Genomic DNA, 14,425 nt, shown 5'->3' on the forward strand with positions numbered 1-14,425 from the left:
CCTTTCCCCTACGAAAGGAAAAAAAGGTTTAGTTTTTCGTAGATATCTGTTGAAAATTAACACAAAACAACGCATCTCGGGTAAAGCTAGTAACCTATAACTTATTTATAGTCCGTAGTTTTATCTTAACATATTTGTGTCACGCGATCACCTTCACCCCCGATAAATTTGTAATTAATTAATGATAGTATGAGCATATCGCAAGGCTGGTGAAAGTTATTCTGCTTGGAATTTTTCCAAAGATTTGGTCTAATTTTAATTGATATACTTACTTAAATGAAATCATTTTCCACTTATTTAGCCGACAGTTTACAGTTTAGGTTAGGATAGTTTACCATTAGCACCATTAGTCCCTTAATGATCAATTTATGTGAATTGAATGGACTAATCTGCCTCATGCTAGTAACTATTTAGTACTTAATCCGTTCTCATGCCAAAAAAAGAGGTAGGTTTAGTCCCTTAGGCCTATGGCCGTAACGTGACCATTTGACCATTTATTTTTTTGTCAGAGCGGGACATCTACAGAATTACAATCCAATCATTAATTTTATTTTCATTTTATTAAAGTAATAGATAACGCCCGCAACCGTCGTTGCACCAAAACTCGTTTTTCACGCGGGAACTGAACATTTTGCGGGACAAAAAGTATCCTATGTCCTTTCTCGGGACTCAAAAGTTACATCTTCATGCCAAATTTCAGTAAAATCGGTTCAGCGGTTTTGGGCGTGAAGAGGTAACAGACAGACAGACGGACAGACAGACACACACTTTCGCAATCACATATAATATTAGTTCCAGACATTGCAGGGGCAATTCCAACAAATAATAAAAATACTTTTAAATTGTCGTTTGGTCTGTTTGCAAAAGCGGAACAAAAAGCCCGCTCCGCCCCATCGCGCGTCGTCTGTAAATCTCCTAAAATGACAATCCAATTATGAAGGAATGGGAACTAGAAACTATAACGCTACTAATGCGATCGATGTATTGAAAAGGCGTAGAATTTAGAAACTCGAAACACTGAACACACAAATGTAATATTGTTACTTATCGTTTATTTTTTCCTTTTTTCCTTTAGTAACAATTGCACCGATTTTATCTAATTCTAATCAACTGCACATAATTTTCATTATTATAGCGTTATAGCGCTATTTAGTTTCCTGGTACATCAATTATTATAGGTACAGGTATTTGCACATTTTTATTATATTTTTTAATTATTGTTCTAGATTCGAGTCTATACAAGCACTAACGAATCCACAAAACCGTCTGTTGGAATATTCCAAGCCCGGTGAGGTCAAGTTTTTTTCGTTTTGGTGATAAGTGCAGTGTTGTTTGGGTCCATGCGCGGATCATGTCGCAGACATGATATCTAGCAGGAAACGCCGGGGTCACTCAGCTGATTGTGGATTCATGATTGGACTTTGGGGTCAAAAAGTGACCCATCCGGTTTAAGACTCAAGGGTAACAATTAAACAAAATACCTGTCCCGAGTGTTCAATCACATAAGGATATAATAATAATAAATGAGTATATATATATATTTTGATTCGTAAGTCACGATGAATCTCTGACCTCTGTTTCGTAATTTGAAAAAAGTTACTGTAGAGTTAAAGCTTAAAAGCAACCGCAAATAGAAAAGGAAAAGTGAACATTAGAATTGATAAAACTTTCAGTAATATTATAATTAGAATCAATCTAAATTTGACGACCTCTGTGGCTCAGTGGTGAGCGCGTTGGTAGCTCAAGCCGGGGGTCGCGGGTTCGAATCCCGCCGACGGAACAAAAAGTTTTCAATGTTCCCGGGTCTGGATGTGTATTAAATATGTGTATGATATAATAAAAATCTTAAATATATGTATAGTATATAAAAGTATTAAATATATTTCCGTTGTCTGGTACCTGTAACACAAGTCCTTTAGGTACTTAGCACGGGGCTAGACTGACGTGGTGCGTCCTGCTGCCTAAAAATATAATATCTATCGTACGGTGAAGCGTCCATAGATATTATATTTTTAGGCAGGGAAACCTTAATTAATTAAAAAATCAACACCAAAAATTTTTTTCACTTTTGTATGGGCAAGGGCCCGAGCACCACGAGTTTCCCCATACAAAAGTGAAAAAAAAATTTGGTCTTTCAGCGCTGCTACTTTCACAGTGAACTCTCTACAAGGAACACGTACACACCCTAAAGTATTATCACTTATTTTTGTTACAGCCTGTATATTAAGTCTATGGTTTTTATACACTCTGAGGGGTAGGGGGGTGGCTAGGTGAATCAGCTTCTGGTGTTGCCGCTAACAATATTATTAAATTGCGATGCTAAAAATAGCATCGATATAATATTATGATGAATTTTAAATTGCGATGCTAAAAATAGCATCGATATAATATTATGATGAATTTAAATTGCGACGCTAAAAATAGCATCGATATAATATGATGAAATATCGATGCTAATAAGCGGTGTCCAACCCCGGTGATCTTAGCTTATCTCACCAGCACCACGCTAATTAGCGTTATAAAACCAACATCGAAGACGATGTTGACATCGATTGAGCACGTGTAAAATTTATCGTAAAACCAATAATATCAAGTAAGGTTAGGTTATCGTCACGAAGTCTTATTTGGCATCTCTCTTTCTTCAGATTCGGAACCCGTAAACAACTGCAAGGAGATCGGGTTTTACTGTTTCACCTTGCAATAATTTTGTAGAAAACACATGGACGGGGATGGACGGGAAAACACATGATATTCTGAACACATGGCGAGGTTCAGAATATCAGAATTTTACGACTTTTAATAATAACACAGACATCGACCTCTCATGGTTTTATTGTGTGATAGCGGTTATAATAATTTTGATAAACTTATCAGACAGACTAATCTCCAATATCAGTAGCTGCTGGCTAACAAGTTGGAAGTATTATCACAACGCCCGGCATCGGTTTAATGGAAGTCGGCCATCTTCCACCATTACTGGTGCGAGCTACTTTTTGTGGTGTTCGGCGGTTTTTACTTGCGTGAAGAATTTCATAATTTCCTAATTCGATTTCGTGTCATAAAAACATACAATATTAACCAACGGCGCACGCGCATAGAGGTAATGATCCGCTTGATTTACGATTAACGTGTTACGACTTACGCAAAACACTTTTGCATCCACGATTATCGTCTTTGCTCTCACACTTAGGCAGCGTTGCCAGATTTGTTTTGTTCCAAGTCGGGACTTTGGAACTTTTTGAGTGAAAAAGCGGGATTCTTCAATCAAAAGCGGGACAAAGTAAAAAAGGTAAAGTTTTTTGAATTTTTATCATTTTATTGGCGTTAAAATAACGTTCACGTAACAATAGATAGCTAAAGTAGCCAAAGAAAATCTACCCCTCTACCTCCCAGAGTCCATACTCTTGTCTTCATTACGCACCTTTCTTTCTTAGACCGCTGCACGTACGCTTGGGCTTTCCGCTTTCCCCAAAAAGCGGGACAAAGCCTGTCCCGCGCGGGACATTTAATTTTGATAAAAAAATCGGGACATCCCGCCAAAATCGGGACGTCTGGCTACGCTGCACTTAGGTTTTCAAAAAAATATCATTACAGTAATTACTTAATTAATAAACCACTGTCATTAAAGAATTACACGCTTACAAAAAATAAGATTCCGCCAATAATTTTACTTCTTTTTTCTCAGCGTATTGTTTTTCTAAATATTTTCTTTACTTACTTACATAATATTATGTAAATCGTATATTTCGTAAATATGTAAGTATAAATTTAATTTAATATAGTATTATAATTACTAGACAGTAGTGAATCGTAATAGGTACTAACTCAATAGGAAAACATGTTTACGGCGCCAAAGCTGATTATTATAGATATACAAGGTGTAACAAAAATAAGTGATAATACTTTAGGGTGTGTACGTGTTCCTTGTAGAGAGTTCACTGTGAAAGTAGCAGCGCTGGAAGACCAATTTTTTTTTCACTTTTGTATGGGGAAACTCCTGACGCTCGGACCCTTGCCCATACAAAAGTGAAAAAAAATTTTCGTCTTTCAGCGCTGCTACTTTCACGTTGAACTCTCTACAAGGAACACGTACACACACTAAAGTATTATCACTTATTTTTGTTACACACTGTATAGCAGTAGAAACTTATAAGTAAGTTAGTTAATTAAATAATGACATAAATATAAACAATTACATAATTATAACAAACTATATGTAATATGCCATAATAAGCTTGTACTGTCTGTACTTATTTTCATTTAATTGTGTAAACAGTTAACATGACGTAAAAGAAAATAATTATTGTAAACAACTTGTATGTCTACGATTGGTGATTTTACCTGAATATCAGGAGGCGCAGTCTTTTAAGTAGGTAAGTAAGTACTTAGTATACTTAATTAATTGTACCTATCTGAATTAAAATAATTTTGCATCAACAATTACAAAGGAAATGTAAATATGTAATAATAATTACGAACACAATATTAACATTTCGTTACACATTTTTTACGTAATATCATAGAGAAATAATATTCTATGGTAAGTAATATTAATTATTAATCAAATTAAACGTGTTGAAAAGTATTTTATAATTTCGAAACCCTTACCGATGGTAGCGTGGCCGAGCGGTCTAAGGCGCTGGTTTAAGGCACCAGTCTCTTCGGAGGCGTGGGTTCGAATCCCACCGCTGCCAACTTTTTTTTCTCTTGGGCCTTGGCATTTTTCAATTAAACTGTACTATTTATATATACACGAGCTTTTGCCCGCGGCTTCGCTCGCGTTAATAAGTATTATTATATACAAACTTTCATCCCCTATTTGAACCCCTTGGGGTTGGAATTTATCAAAATCCTTTCTTAGCGGATGCCTACGTTATAACATCTACCTGCATGCCAAATTTCAGCCCGATCCAGTGGTTTGGGCTGTGCGTTGATAGATTACTATGTCAATCAGTCAGTCACCTTTGAGTTTTATAATATAACTAGCTGTTGCCCGCGACTTCATCCGCGTTAACATAGTATAATAACAAAGATGGATAGTTTTCTCCTTTTTGTTTTTGTGGTTCCTTATGCAAAGGGTAAAAACGGACCCTATTTAAGCAAACGTCAAACGCAAACGTCAATAAACTTTCATGTTTCTAACTCAAGAAATGACGGACTTTCATTCAAACTTTCTACCCCGTTTTCACCCCCTTGGGGGTAGAATTACCAGAAACACTTAAATACGTATCCATTCATTTTTAATCAGTAGCACAAAAATAAAGTTTCATGTTTCTAACTCAAGAAATGACGGACTTTCATTCAAACTTTCAACTCCAATTTCACCCCCTTGGGGGTAGAATTTCTAAAAATGCTTAAATACCTATCCATTCATTTTTAATCAGCAGTCCAAAAATAAACTTTCATGTTTCTAACTTAAGAAATGACGGACTTTCATTTAAACTTTCAACCCCTATTTCACCTCCTTGGGGGTAGAATTTTCAGAAACGTTTAAACACGTATCCAATCATTTTTAATCAGTAACCCAAACATAAGGTTTCATGTTTCTAACTCAGGAAATGACGCACTTTCATTAAAACTTTCAACCCTTATTTCACCCCCTTCGGGGTAAAATTTTCAAAATGCCTTCCTTAGTGGGTGTCTACTTAATAAAACAACCCTACTCACCAAATTTCGTGGCTGTAACTTTTACAGTTTTTGCTCAGCGATGATGAATCAGTCAGTCAGTCAGTCAATCAGGAGTCAGGACATGTAATTTTATAAGTATAGATATACAGATTGTGGAGGGATTGTTTTTTATCGTGTATGATTTTTTTTTAATAAAATATTTTTTATCCGTCCATCGACCTCAAAAAGTTTACCACACCATTTTCTTGGCCTCAAGCCAAAAAAGAATTTCACCCGTTCACCGAAATACTCAAATCCTATTGCATCATAGACACTTGGTTAAGAGTCCGTATACGAAATTTTGCCGATTTCGCTGATTTAACAGACGTGATTTAACAGTTAAAATACTGTACTTATGTATTTCTATAAGTTTTAATGCACAACATGTAAGATCATTTCAATTATAATCTAATGTTGGAGCTAGATTTTTATTCTTTTTTTTAAGTATTTTTAAATAATCCAACTCAAACCCGCGACACTTTTGTGATTTTTGCTGTAAAAGGTTTAAAATATCACCTGTCCTGTTTATGGATTGTATTGACGTCTTAACGGTATGAAAAAAATACAATGTACTGTTGAGAAAGTCGTCTATACAATGTTGGAATTACTTTTTACCACTTTAATATGAAATAATTGAGTAAAAAAATATGTACTTAACTCGGCAAAATTTTAGAGAAAATGGGCAAAGAATTGCTGTTAATTTCGGCAACTATTACTCGCCGCAAGACAGCCTTGATATAATATGAGATTTAGGTTGTTTTGAATCGTGTTTTTTGGCACAATTTGTTTTTTTTTTCTTTTTTCTCGAATTGGATAGAATTTTATCAAAGTATAGATTATTTCTGTCGTTTTCTTTTTATGAATTACAGCTCCAAGTTGCCGAAATTAACAGCAATTCTTTGCCCATTTTCTTTAAAATTTTGCCGAGTTACATATTTTTTTACTCAACAGCTCAACTATTTCATATTAAAGTGGTAAAAAGTAATTCCAACATTGTATAGACGACTTTCTCAACAGTACATAAACAGGTGATATTCTAAACCTTTTACAGCAAAAATCACAAAACTGTCGCGGGTTTGAGTTGGATTATTTAAAAATACTTAAAAAAAAAACAAAAATCTAGCTCCAACATTAGATTATAATTGAAATGATCTTACATGTTGTTCATTAAAACTTATAGAAATACTGTATTTTTTAACTGTTAAATCAGGTCTGTTAAATCAGCGAAATCGGTAAAATTTCGTATACGGACTCTTAATGGGTGTCCTATTATAATTCTTTAGAGTTTAGACCTACCAACTACTGAATTAAACTAATTTATGAATGCAGAATTATCTATTATTATCTATACCTACAGCTATTCTTATATTATAATTTATAAAGCGGAAGAGTTTGTTTGTTTGAACTTTGAACGCGCTATTCTCAGGAACCATGGGCGTAGCCAGCCTTGGGCTCAGGGTGGGGCAGCAGTCAACCCCAACCCCCCGGTATTTTTTTAAGTAACTATAGAAAAAAAAACAACCAGCAGTGTTCAAATAAATATTAAATTAACTAAGTAAGTAGATTAACTACAAAATAAAATGAAACAAAACAAGCAAACAATACGAATCGCCGCCAACTACATATTTATGTAAACTCTACGGTACCTAAAGGTAATAGTCGTAATACGACTAAATTTTAAAAGACCGCTGCGATTCGCGCTTTCGGTCTGGTGCGCGCTTTTTTGTTTTGTTCGCACTTTTTCTCATGTCGACTTATTTTTTTTGTGTAACTTTCACGGATATTATGTTAGTATAAGAAAAAAAAAATTAATTAGGCATCATGTAGGTCAAACCCTGTTATTTGGCACCACAGAAACTATTTTGTGGACTAATTTGTCTGTGAAATATCTAATTTACGCGGGCAAAGCCCCGCGGAACTTCTAGTTACTTATACATAACAGTTAATTACTGTCTTAAATTCAATAAATCTATTATGGTACGTTTTGTTTTGAGTTTTGACCCTACCCTCACGTGTTTATATTATTATGTATATTGAGTGCGATATGAGAGGTCAACGAAACATTATCATCAAAGTCAAGGTTATTCTCAAATCGTTTCTAGGGTCGATATCGTCCTAGAGGCCAGACTGCACAGCTATTGGCATTTGGCTGGTTTTGTATTATATCGTATAATGAATATTATACGATATAATACAAAACCTGAAATCTGAATAGGTTTTCCCAATAATTGTGATAAAATATTATTATTATTGTCATACTATTGTTAATGATGAGCACAATCGGGAACTTTTGTCCCAGTATCGCCAGAGTGATCGCTAAAAAAATATACAAAACTTGCCACATTACTGTAACGAAATATTAACTCTAATATTAATTACACTTAAAAGAATCTCCTCGTATCTAACACTAAAAGAATTGTTCATATCGGACCAGTAGTTCTTGAGATTAGCGCGTTCAAATATGCCCTTTCAAATAATTTCCCCCCGTTTTTCCACACTTTCCTCTATTTCTTCGCTCCTATTAGTATTAGCGTGAAATATATAGCCTCGATAAATGGGCTATCTAACACTGTAGGATTTTTTCAAATCAGACCAGTAGTTCCTAGGATTAGCGCGTTCAATCAAACAAACTCTTCCGCTTTATAATATAGGTAAACTTATGGCCTGCTGTATAGATATAAATAGATAATTCATACATAAATAAATTAGTTTAATTCGGTAGTTGGTAGGTCTAAAGTTTTCCTTAATACTAGACCTTGAAGAATTAAATTAAGACACCCATTAACCAAGTGTCTATGATGCAATAGGATTTGAGTATTTCGGTGAACGTGTGAAATTCTTTTTTGGCTTGAGGCCAAGAAAATGGTGTGATAAACTTTTTGAGGTAGATGGACGGATAAAAAATGTCTGTTTTTTTTCATACTTACACGAATACATTTCCCACATAATAACAATGTATAATATTATTAGTACAGTTATATTATTAGTTTGTTTTGTTAGACCCCTCACCCCGTGTATAATTTATTAGGTAACAGACCCTCCCCTGAAATTCGTTTGTCACACGAGAGCTGGTAATTGTAACATATTTTTTTTGCAATTGCAACAAAAACTATCTCACGTCTATTGCCGGAGTCCGGGATGTTATTTCACTGCTTAATTATTAATTGATAAGCTGTAAGTATGTACGAATTTTTTATAGTTGCCATTCCATGGTGATACTTATTATCAGAATTCAGAATGTACGCAACACTGGTTCTATAAACTGTGAATCCCCAAAAAACCCACTGCAACAATAGACCTGCGGTAAATAAACCTCGGTTCAATGATATTATATGAAAAACTCAAAGAGAATATCATTGCCTAGGTTGATATGCAATAATATACAATGTGTAATGACGTAGGTATTCAAGGGTTTTAGGATTATGTCACCAAAACTGCGGTTATAGATAAATATTAGAAATATTAAATACTAGATGTGCCGCGCGGCTTCGCCCGCAATAATTAGGAATTTTACGGAAACCATACATTTTCCCATAAAAAATAGCTATACTCCCTTCACGTGATCTACTCTATATCTGTGCCAAATATTGCCATAAAAATTGCTCCAGTAGTTCGTGAGATACTTAAACCTTTTCTAATATTTCCCCCGTTTTTCCCACATTTCCCTGAGTTTCTTCGGTCGTATTAGGCTTAGGTCCAATTTCTCCAACGTCTGTTAGTGTTAACAGCTTGTTAAAATGTAATGTCTTCATTAAAATGTAATCTTTCATCCATATGAAAACCGAAAGAGGTAACGTGATACTAATTCGAGCATTAACTTTAACAGTCGTTGATGAAATTGGGCCTTAGCGTGATAAAATATAGCCTTACTCGATAAATGAGCTATCTAACACTGAAATAAGTTTTTAAAATATCGGACCTGGCTACCATGTAGTACCGTTCAAGCAAACATACTCTTCAGGCTTATAATAAGTATTAAGTAAGTATAGATTTTTTTAATTATCGCTTGACAAACTCGAGTCTCGATCTAAAAGACTATGAAAAGTACAAATAAAGGGTCATAATAACCGGCTCATAATCATAGGATGATGCATAGTATAATATGGTAGTGATGATGATGATGATGAATGTAATTTGCATAGTAGCATATGCTTTCCGTTCTTAAACTAACGCTGAAACTCCCAAACTTGTAGCTATAAAGAATCAGGAGTTCTCTCAGCACCTTCCGAACCACGGTATACCAGGTATATCTCGGTGCAAAATCTTACTTGTTGGTAGCATATGCTTAGAATACTTTTCACGAAACCGAAGTCACCACATGTTTCCCTATAAATTTTGAGGAGTTCCCTCGATTACTTATGGATCCTTCATCAGATCACCACTTTTGTGAATATAATACCAAATTGAGATGATACCTTACATACCAAAAGAAAAATCTTAAAAATCGGTAACAAACGGCAGAGTAATCGTTGAGCATAAAAAAACGAACATAACACCTCCCCCATTTTGAAAGTCGGTTAAAATTGTAACCTATGTGTTATTCTGATGTTTAAGCTATATTATTGTGAAGTTTCATTAAAATCCGTTCAGCAGTTTTTGCGTGAAAGAGTAACAAACATCCATACATCCATATTCCATACATCCAAACAAACTTTCGCCTTTATAATATTAAAAGTAGGATTAGTAGGATAGTAGGAAGTAGGATGGGAAATAGGATTAGTAGGACTACTTTTTAGTAATACATATAGTACAGTGTGTAACAAAAACTAGTGATAATACTTTAGGGTGTGTACATGTTCCTTGTAGAGAGTTCACTGTGAAAGTGTAGCTCTGAAAGACGAACATTTTTTTTCACTTTTGTATGGGCAAGGGCCCGAGCGTCACGAGTTTCCTCATACAAAAGTGAAAAAATTTTTTGGTCTTTCAGCGCTGCTACTTTCACAGTGAAATCTCCATAAGGAACACATGTGTACGTGTTCCTTGTACTTAATACTGTAGGGTGTGTACCCTAAAGTATTATCACTTGTTTTTGTTACACTCTGTATACAGTGTGTAACAAAAATAAGTAATAATACTTTAGGGTGTGTATGTGTTCCTTGTAGAGAGTTCACTGTGAAAGTAGCAGCGCTGAAAGACGAAATTTTATATTATATATACAGGCTGTAACAAAAATAAGTGATAATACACACCCTAAAGTATTATCACTTATTTTTGTTACACCCTGTATACAACTTTCAGATTAGTTTAAGTAGTTAGTAAATTATTCAATCGATTTTGATGATTTTTGGTATGTACTATGGACTATGGAGTATGGACATAGACTAAGGAAAATGGTATGGAGATACTTTGAGTCTCGGGAAAGGACAAGCGATACTTTTTGTCCCAAAAAATGTACGGTTCCCGCACAATAAACGTTTATGATTTTCTCCTAAACCATTCAATCTAGAAATTTGGTATAAGTAGAGATACTTTGAGGCCCGGGAAAGATATATTATATTATTTTGTCCCGGAAAAATGTACGGTTCCCACACAATATACTTTTATGATTTGTGCGTAAACTGTTCAATCGATGTATGGGAACAACTAATAACTTAAGTCCACGAGGCCGAGGTCGCGGGCAAAAGCTAGTACCAACTACCACAGTACAATATAGAAACTCGATCTCTCTTGAAAACACCCTCAATCTACGATTCTACCTGACACTTTTTGTACGCCCCCGTTCCAAATCCTCGCGGTATGCCCAGATGTGTATCATTGGATTCATTGGAAGAGTCAAGCCAAGTGCCAACAGATAAAGAGCTTTTGCCTTTTACTATAATATTTTAGGTAGTAGGGCCAATAAATTATAAACTATAAAACGTATGGAAATAGATACGGTATTATGATATTCTTAATTTGATGACTTATTAGCTACTGTCTAGTTAATTTTCTTTAGATTTGCTAGGCGTAGATAAATTATAAAAACGCAGAATTAAATAGTGCCATATTATATTTTATACAAATTCGTAATTTTTGGGCGACGCGTTTTCCAAAAAATATGCCTTTATTTATAAATAGCCATCAACATTGATAGCGGAATCCATTCACGCGCGTACACAAATACGTATCACGTGCGCGCGGCGCGCCCGCCAGTGGCGTCTGCGTGCACGCGCGGCGACCACGCGCCCCGAGAAATGCGGACTGTCCCGATAGCTTTTTCTTCTGTCTGGTACAAATATTTACTAGGAACATTTTGCTTATATTATCAAATGTTTAATCTCATTTGTCTAAACGTTAATAGATATTCTTATCCTACGTGGCTGTAAGCTCATTTTACAATCATCTTGGCGTCGCGTCGTGGCTCTTAGCTGATGTGAAAGATTGTGTTATGTGTATAATATGTAGAAATAAAATCAAAGGTCAAACTTATTTCTAGGATAGAAGCTTAAGACTAATTAAACCTTAATGTAAGTTAACATTATAACATTGTTATAATCTTAACTTACGTTAATGATTGAATTAAATGTAAATAATATAAATATGATATTATCAAATGTTTAATCTCATTTGTCTTAACGTTATTAGATTATGTTTGTATTATGTGCGTATTCTTATCCTACATGGCTGTAGGCTGATTTTACAATAGTCTCGGCGTCGTGGCTCTTATCTGATGTGAAAGATTGTTTCTACGTAGAAATAAAATTAAAGGTCAAACTTATTTCTAGGATAAAAGTTTAATGTAAGGACTAATGAAACCTTAATGTAAGTTAACATTATAAGGATTGAAGGATTGAATTAAATGTAAATTTGTAATATAAAATGTGATGGGATGAAAACCATTTGAACTGTACAATATCGAAAATTGTTTATGACTAGTGCTTATATTATTATGACTTTATAATAATAATTTATGATTTATTGTCCCTGCCTAAATTACTGATAATGAATGGATGCCCGTGAACCATGGCCTAATTACCCGTAAGTGTGCGGGAGTATGTCCGTATTACTTCATTATTTGGTGTCACATCTATTTTATTTTGAAACAAGCGCGTGGCCGGCGCTTGCGCATGTATAAAACCGAGCGACACGAGTGATTCCGTTTAGTTCGGCGTTTATCGTCGTGTGATATAGACGTGTGTTGTGTGATTACAGAATGTGTGCTGCAATCGACATGCTGGCCTCCGAAATGTTCTTTGGCCGCAGCCCACCAGCCGGTTTCCTAAGCGACTACACGCCACAAGTCAGACGGCCAACAAAATTAACGTCCAGAGGATATTCAGCGCCGACGCTATCGCTGCTCAAACCTGTGCACTTGACGCTCTCGGCGGCGACGAGATCGTGTATTCGAATATCGAGTGATAAGAAGAAGAAAAATGTGGTTTTCGCCGATGATAGAGGCTTTGCATTGGAGCAGATCAGATTTATGACGGAACCATCGCACGTTCCGCCGTACTGGGCGTTGAAAATAGTACCAAGTCCACCGCTGGAGAGAAAGCCACCCCCTAAGGTGGTGGACCTTTGGGAGGCGACGTTTCCTCAACCCGCTTCAGATTATATTGGATTTAGAAGTAGAATAACAGAAAAATGTGTTTCATTAGAAAATGTGATAGTAAAACAAAACGAATGTGCCGTGGATGGAACTGTTAAAGTAAAAAATCTCGATTTCAATAAGGAGGTGTTCATTCGTTCTACTGCAGACGGCTGGAGAACTAACGAAGATACGTACTGCGCGTTCGTGGAGTCTGGACCGCCTTCTGCGAAAGGTGTTCCCACTTATGACACTTTTGGATTCCGTCTTCAACTGCCGATACACTCGAAGAGGTTAGATTTTTGTGTTTGCTTCCGGTGCAAAGGAGTCGAATACTGGGACAACAATAATGGAAATAACTACACGATATCTAAGTCTTCGGCGAGGGGTTCTTCGGCTATTTCCTGCGCAAGAATCAACTATGGGAACTCGTGGACGGCTCCTACCGACAGTGGGTCTACGCCATATTGGTGAACACTCATAGAAAAATCTTAGGTGTTCCATTTCTGAACAAGATGTGAGGTACGTTGGCACACATCTATTTAATGATATAGTACTATTTTAATGAAATGCCAATACTTGTACATCTGCAAATGAATATTTGTGATTTTTCCGAGCTTGAAAAGCTCAAGGTTTTGTCTAGTTGCTGTATAAAATATGTTAAATAGAAATATTTTGATGCATGCAGATAAGATCCGTTTTTGTTGGAATTTTTAGTAGCTTAGAAATTTACTCTAGCGACGACCAATTCAAGCACAATTTATATTTACATGTCTGATTGAATTGATGATAAGCTTAGGAATAAAATTTATGTTAAGAATATTTGTAAATAACGAATAGATAAGTAATATAAAATCGATAATATGATGTCTGATAGTGAATTTAGTACGCTGTTTAATATTTATGATGCTATATTGGATTTTAGAACATATAACTTTAACTTTGGTAGAAGTTAATGCTATATATAAATCTTCGAATTTGCAGACTATTTTCTAAGCAAAAAGAGAAATGTGAAAAAATAAAATGAAACTGGATGTTACAGAACATTTAATAAGAATTCATCAATGTTGCCTAAAGAAAGCTCGGTATGATTTAACATTCCATAAAGGTTAGCGTGTATTGAAATGAAGGTTGAGACAAGGTTACTTCCGATGTTATATAAATAAGGTTTGTCATAAATTACTGATGCGCGGTTCATGTTGTATGCGGTGTAAAATGAGTACCTATACGAGTTCCTGTACCAAAAAAAAA

At 35.3% G+C, this 14,425-nt stretch overlaps 1 protein-coding gene and 1 non-coding gene across 2 annotated transcripts; both read left to right on the forward strand.

The window, feature by feature from the left end:
* The first annotated feature begins 4,612 nt into the window (after positions 1-4,612).
* Trnal-aag lies at positions 4,613-4,694 on the forward strand. The gene has a single exon. It is a non-coding gene; the product is annotated as a tRNA-Leu (tRNA).
* Positions 4,695-12,735: 8,041 nt separating this feature from the next.
* On the forward strand, positions 12,736-13,853 carry LOC121725788 (protein phosphatase 1 regulatory subunit 3C). The gene is made up of 2 exons (XM_042112908.1): positions 12,736-13,811; positions 13,843-13,853. The coding sequence occupies exon 1, from the start codon at positions 12,800-12,802 to the stop codon at positions 13,646-13,648; it is 849 nt and encodes a 282-aa protein (XP_041968842.1). The 5' UTR covers positions 12,736-12,799; the 3' UTR covers positions 13,649-13,811; positions 13,843-13,853.
* Positions 13,854-14,425: the final 572 nt, after the last annotated feature.

The sequence above is a fragment of the Aricia agestis genome, chromosome 3, assembly GCF_905147365.1.
Source record: "Aricia agestis chromosome 3, ilAriAges1.1, whole genome shotgun sequence".
In the NCBI taxonomy this organism is placed as follows: Eukaryota; Metazoa; Arthropoda; class Insecta; order Lepidoptera; family Lycaenidae; genus Aricia; species Aricia agestis.